This window comes from Loxodonta africana, chromosome 24, assembly GCF_030014295.1.
Source record: "Loxodonta africana isolate mLoxAfr1 chromosome 24, mLoxAfr1.hap2, whole genome shotgun sequence".
NCBI classification, from domain to species: Eukaryota; Metazoa; Chordata; class Mammalia; order Proboscidea; family Elephantidae; genus Loxodonta; species Loxodonta africana.
In genome coordinates this window covers 9,688,740-9,695,504 of record NC_087365.1, presented here as the reverse complement: position 1 = coordinate 9,695,504, position 6,765 = coordinate 9,688,740, and the positions used below count along the sequence as shown (strand labels likewise).

Below are 6,765 nucleotides of genomic sequence, written 5' to 3'. Positions count from 1 at the left end.
CCATCTGGGGGAATGAAGCGCAGGCAATAATAGTATTAACTGTCACAATAAGCCTATTATTTATTGTGCTAAAGCCCCATGTGTCACACGCTTACATCCATTAACGGAAGCAGTTTAGGGCCTCCACAACTAGTGTTACCACCCAAAGAATGAAATGAAGATCGGAAAAGGGAATAAGTCAAAATTACGACATATTCCTGCAAATGGTTTATTCAAAGCTACTGGGTTAACCAAAGAACAAACCGTAACAAATAGGAATACTAAGGAATTCAATATAAGACAGGGTTTTAAAAAAAAAAAGTTTAATTTTTATGTACTATTTTGAACCACCTACAAGATCCATTAAGCAAAAGGAACAAGCTGCAGGACAGTGTTGGTTTGCTACTATTTATGCTAAAAGAGGGAAAAGAATATATGTATCTATATTTTCTGTATATTCTATAGGTAGGAATTTCTTTATACTCCTGTACTCTCTCTGGGAAGACACAGATGACACTGGTATCACTGGTGGCCTCTGAGGAGGGGAATTAGGTGGCTATGCGGCAGGAATGAGAGGGAGACTTTTCACTGTATAATAGTTTATACCTTTTAGCTTTGAATGATATGCAATTATTATCTATTGAAAAATAAATTAAAACTTGAGAAGAACATTCTGAAAAAAAAAACAACAACAAACAATAAACCATTAAAAAGCAAATATTGAGCTCATCACAATCCAAGGTATGCTGGGAAATGCCCATGTGGTTTTGGCGGCTTACACCACTGTCATATCATTAAAAAAAAAAAATCACATTAGTTCCTCTCAACTTCAATTCTCAAATACACGTTTCAGAAAGAAAGGCACAAAAGAAAGCCAGAGCTGGGTGGTTTCTCAGAGGATGCCTGTGGTGGTCCTCAGGTCTAACAGTCATCCAGGCTGAGGCTTCTGGACTGGACAAATTGGTCCAGGGGCCCTTGGCCAAGCTTAGCAGCAAAGAAGGAGATGATGAGGTCATCCCCCATCTCCAGAGCCAGGTCATATGCTGTCTGGCCTTTCGTGTTCTTCTTTTGGATGCTTGCGTTGCATCTGTGAAGGAAATGGACATGAGCTGAAGGACTCGGGTACTTGAACCTGAGGGCCTGACTCTTCTCTGCAACAGAGACTGGTCTGGACACCTCCCAGGCTGACCTCCCAAAACTGTCCCCAGGAGGCCACCATGACCTCAGTTTTTGGGGTGTTTCTACCCTGAGACCTTTTGAGGGCTCTGTGATTTCAAAATGATCAATCACTAGCCCTGGTATTGGTTCCCTTTGCATCAAAGTCTAGAAATGAGTGTGTTTAATGAGGGCAACATTGTCATTGTGCTTTTAAAAGCCCTCAGTGTCCCATGAACTATGGTGTGATGGTAGCCTGTGTCACAGGGACTGACCAGTGGGGCTCACTGTGGCCCTCAAATGTGTTCCCAAAAGGCCAGGGAACATACCCCAGTAAAGCAGCAATGCACTTCCTTCCTTCCAGGCCAAGCAGAGTTGCTTCATGAAGAGCTGTATTTCTGAGCCTGTTTAGGGGAAAGAAAATCATTCTTGGCTAAATCCTTGGTAGCATCACTGGGAAACTGGAGAGGGAGCATGGGATCAAAGGGAGCCTTGGTTTCACCCAATCACCTACTGAACTAACCTGGAAAAACCTCTGCAGTCTTCCCTCTCTGCCCGTTTTCTTGGAGACATACAGTGATAGTGGGTAAGATTTGAGACTAGATAGTTCATCTGTACTACTATGATGGCTTGTATGTTGCTGTGATTCTGGGAGCTATACAAGTATTTTAAGTATCAGCAGGGTCACCCGTAATGGACAGATTTCAGTGTAGCTTCCAGACTAAGACTAGGAAGAAATACATAGCCATCTACTTCCAAAAATTCTGACTCACTTGCTTTGGACATGTCATCAGGAGGGATCAACTGCTAGAGGAGGACAACATGTGTGGTGAAGTACAGGGCCAGGGACAGCATGGGAGACTGATGGGTAAGGTTGTACGTCAAATTGGCTGGACCACAATTCTCAGTTTTTTGGCAGTTATGAAATGATGTAATCATCTTCCGTGATGTGATCTGATGTGATCAACCAATCAGTTGTAAGGGGAGTTTCTTTGGGGGTGTGGCCTGCATCCAATACATATATGGATGTTGTGGCAAAGCTCACTTGCTTGCTCTAGGTCTGGCAACTGGCTCATCATCATCTGATCACTGGTTATTGGGACTTGAGACAGCTGCCTGCCATACTGCCAGCCAATCTTGGAATCTGTCATCTTCTGCAGCCTGCTGTCTGACCTGCTGATCTTGGGTTCATCAGCCCCCGCAGCTACGTGAGTCAGGAGAAGCCTCTGGCCTGATGCCTGACCCACAGACCTGGGATTTATCAACCTCTACAACCATGTGAGCTATTTCCTAGGGATAAACATCTCTCCCTCTCTTTCTCTACATATTATATATATATATAGACAGAGAAAGTCCACGAGAGCCAACCTATGACCTTGAGTATATCCCACATGAATTTAGAAACCATCTCAAGAACATATTTGACGCACTGAACATTAATGACCAAAGATAAAACGAGTTGCAGAATGACATCAAGGACATCATACATGGAGAAAGCAGAGGTCATTAAAAGAACAGGAAAAAAAGAAAAGATCAAAACGCATGTCAAAACAGACTCTGAAACTTGCTCTTGAATGCAGAGTATCTAAAGCAAATGGAAGAAAGGAAGAAATAAAGGAGCTGAACAGAAGATTTCAAAGGGCGGCTCGAGAAGACAGTATCAAAATGAAACGTGCACAGACCTGGAGTTAGAAAACCAAAAGGAAAAACACTCTCAGCATTTCTCAAGCTGAAAGAATTGAAGAAAAAATTCAAGCCTTGAATTACAATACTGAATGATTCTACTGAGAAAATACTGAACGATGCAAGAAACATCAAAAGAAGGTAGAAGGAATACACAAAGTCACTGTACCAAAAAGAATTGGTTGATGTTCAACCATTTCAGGAGGAAGCATATGATCAAGAGCTGATGGTACAAAAGGAAGAAGTCCAAGCTGCACTGAAGGCATTGATGAAAAACAAAGCTCCAGGAACTGATAGAATACCAACTGAGATGTTTGAACAAATGGATGCAGCACTGGAGGTGCTCACTCATCTATGCCAAGAAATTTGGAAGACAGCTACCCAGCCAACAAACTGGAAAAGATCCATATTTGTGTCCATTCCAAAGAAATATGATCCAACTGAATGCGGAAATTATCAAACAATATCATTAATATCTCATGCAAGTAAAATTTTGCTGAAGATCATTCAAAAGCAGTTGCAGCAGTATATTGACATGGAACTGCCAGAAATTGAAGCTGGATTCAGAAGAGGACGTGGAATGAGAGATATCATTGCTGATATCAAACAGATCATCGCAGAAAGCAGAGAATACCAGAAATACATTTTACTGACTATGCAAAGGCACTCTACTGTGTGGATCATAACAAATCATGGGTGACGCTCCACAGAATGGGGCTCCACAGACTTAACTGTGCTCATGAGGAACCTGTAATAGATCACGAGGCAGTTGTTTGTATAGAACAAGGGGATACTGCATGGCTTAAAACCAGGACAGGTGTGCATCGGGGTTGTATCCTTTCATCACACTTATTCAGTCTGTATGCTGAACAAATAATCTGAGAAGCTGGACTACATGAAGAAGAACCGGGCATCAGGATTGGAGGAAGACTAAGAACCTGCGTTATGCAGATGGCACAGCCGTGCTTGCTGAAAGTGAAGAGGGCTTGAGGCACTTACTGATGAAGATCAAAGACCACAGTCTTCAGGATGGGTTACAACTCAACATAAAGAAAACAAAAGCCCCCACAACTGGACCAATAAGCAACAACATGATAAAAGGAGAAAAGACTGAAGTTGTCAAGGATTTCATTTAACTTGTATCCACAATCAACACCCACAGAAGCAGCAGTCAAGAAATCAAACAATGTATTGCATTAGGCAAATCTGTTCAAATGCAAAGATGTCACTTTAAGGACTAAAGTGTTCCTGACTTTATGGTGTTTTCAACTGCCTCATGTCTTAGTTATCTAATGCTGCTATAACAGAAATAGCACAAGTGAATGGCTTTAACAAAGAGAAATTTATTTCTTCGCAGTAAAGTAGGCTGAAAATCCAAATTTAAGGTGTCAGCTCCAGGGGGCTTTCTCTCTCTGTTGGCCTTCTCATCGATCTTCCCCCCGAAATAGGAGCTTCTCTGCACAGGAACCCCAGGTCCAAAGGGTGCACTCTGTTCCTGGCACTGCTTTCTTAGTGGTATGAGGTGCCCCTGTCTCTCTGCTGGCTCCTGTCTTTTATATCTCAAGAGATTGTCTCAAGACACAATCCAATCTTGTACGTTAAGTCCTGCCTCACTAACACAACAGCCGCCCATCCTCCCTCATTAACATCATGGAGGCAGGATTTACAACATACAGGAAAATCACACAATACTGGGAATCATGGCTCAGCCAATTGATACAGATATTTTTGGGGGGACATAATTCAATCCATGACACCTCATATGCATGTGAAAGCTAGACAATGAATAAGGAAGACTGAAGAAGAATTGATGCCTCTGAATGATGGTGCTGGTGAAGAATATTGAATATACCATGGACTGCCAGAAGAATGAACAAATCTGTCTTGGAAGAAGTACAGCAAGAATGCTCTTTAGAAGCAAGGAGGGTGAGACTTCACCTCACGTCCTTTAGACATGTTATCAGGAGGGACCAGTCTCTGGAGAAAGATATCATGCTTGGTAAAGTAGTCAGTTAGCAAAAAAGAGGAAGACCGTCAACAAGATGGACTGACGCAGTGGTTGCAACAGTGGGCTCAAGCATAACAATGATTGCGAGGACGGTGCCGGACTGGGCAGTTTCATTGTGTTGTACTTAGGGTAGCTACTAGTCAGAACCAATTTGACAGCAACTAACAACAACAACCATGTTCCCCGTCATCCTAAAGCAGCTGGCTTGATTGATAGATGGTGCTATTTCTCCCATAGCCAGGATTCACTGGTCCAGGAATCAAGGGGTGGAAATGGAAGTGGCACCACTCACTATAACCCACTCATAAAATTTTTGCTTCCTGTCCCTGTGACCCTATGCTCTGTGGGTCTAGAGGTCTTATTTCCAAACAGAGGAATGTTCCCACCTAGAGACACATCACTGATTCCAGTGAAGTAAAGGAGGGCCTCTATTGTCCAAAAGCTAACAGCCCACTTCTCTTTTTCCTCGCCTCATGGAGACCTTGAATCTGTTTCTGCAGTCTGCTAGTAAGAGGCATCGGCTTTGGAGGAGGATATGTATTTCTCCACAGCAGCTCTCCTTCTGTTGAATATGTCACTCTGGTAGGAATGACACAAACAGAGGAACCAGAAACACTAGTGAAGGGCTTTCTGTCACCACCCCTACACACACATTACTTAATGAAACTTTTCTTGTGTGGAGACCACTTAGTCTCCTTCTCTTTGCAGCCAACCATGGTTGGGGTAGGAGAGAGCATTGCAACCCTTGTTTGCTGAGGAACACCACACCACGCTGAGCCTCTTCTCCAGGAACAGCAGACCTCCGGACCTCAAGGTTGTGCTCCTGATCTACAGAAGCCCAGCTGTGGGGCAGAGGCCACGCTGACCTAGGTCTAAACACTTGAAACTAACAGATATAAACCAGGCTTAGCAGAATTTGGCTCTCAGTGGAAACATCCACTTTCCTCTATTGGCATACACTGGAAAGGAAGAAAAGATCTCTGTGCTCTCTTTTAGGGGAGGGCCTTCAATCTAGCTTTCATTTCCTCCTTACGCATGTGAGCTAAATACTACTAATAGTAACTACGAGTAACAAAGGGCTATTATGCACCAGGTAGACAGACAGGTATAACCACAGTGTCAGACTGGTAGAAAAGCAATGCAATCGCATGTGGATAAATGTAAATTTGTAGAGTGGTGCTGATGCAAACATGGAAACTGAGGGACATCAAAGCAAGATAGGTAATCTGTCTGATGTCCTGAGTAGCTTCATCCTCTTTGCTGGACTTTTCAGGAAGACAGGACTTATCATACTTAAGCTTCAATTCAAAATATACTGAAGGAGACTGTGTTGGCATCTCCTGTCCGGAGGGGAGATGGGAGGGTAGAGAGGGTTAGAAACTGGCAAAACGGTCACGAAAGGAGAGACTGGAAGGAGGAAGCGGGCTGACTCATTAGGGGGAGAGTAAATGGGAGTATGTAGTAAGGTGTATATAAGTTTATATGTGACAGACTGACTTGATTTGTAAACTTTCACTTAAAGCACAATAAAAATTATAAAAAAAAATATATACTTGAGGGATTTTTCTATCAACCACAAAACATTATGCTTAAATGTTATAAGCAAAACTTGCCTGGATTATAAATATATAAAGTATATCCTAACATAAAACAAGGCAACATCATTTTTATTAACGATGATGGTAATTCACGTCATTCTTGTGCGACAGTGAAGGAGTTGACAGTATGATGAACGTAAACTCTAAGAAACTTGAGAAAGGCAATGCCTGCCATCAAATCTTTACTCCTATAAAAATGAAACTAAAGAAAGGGACTGAGGGGAGGTAGTATCTACTTATATAGCTGTCCTGTTGGGCAAAAACTTATGAAATTGATCATAAAAAATGAACAGGTATATATTTTGCATGAAAACACTGGAGCAAATTTCAAAACAGAGAAAA

The 6,765-nt window shown here is 42.3% G+C and overlaps 1 protein-coding gene across 1 annotated transcript in view; it reads right to left on the bottom strand.

Moving 5' to 3' along the window:
* Positions 1–322: 322 nt before the first annotated feature.
* Positions 323–6,765, bottom strand: part of DZANK1 (double zinc ribbon and ankyrin repeat domains 1) — an 84,222-nt gene continuing 77,779 nt past the window's right edge. Inside the window, exons 19-20 of the mRNA XM_023549996.2 lie at positions 1,464–1,538; positions 323–1,066 (exon numbers count right to left, since the gene is read on the bottom strand). Coding sequence (XP_023405764.1) covers positions 901–1,066; positions 1,464–1,538 — 241 coding nt within the window. The 3' untranslated portion in view covers positions 323–900. The remainder of the gene's footprint in view (positions 1,067–1,463; positions 1,539–6,765) is intronic.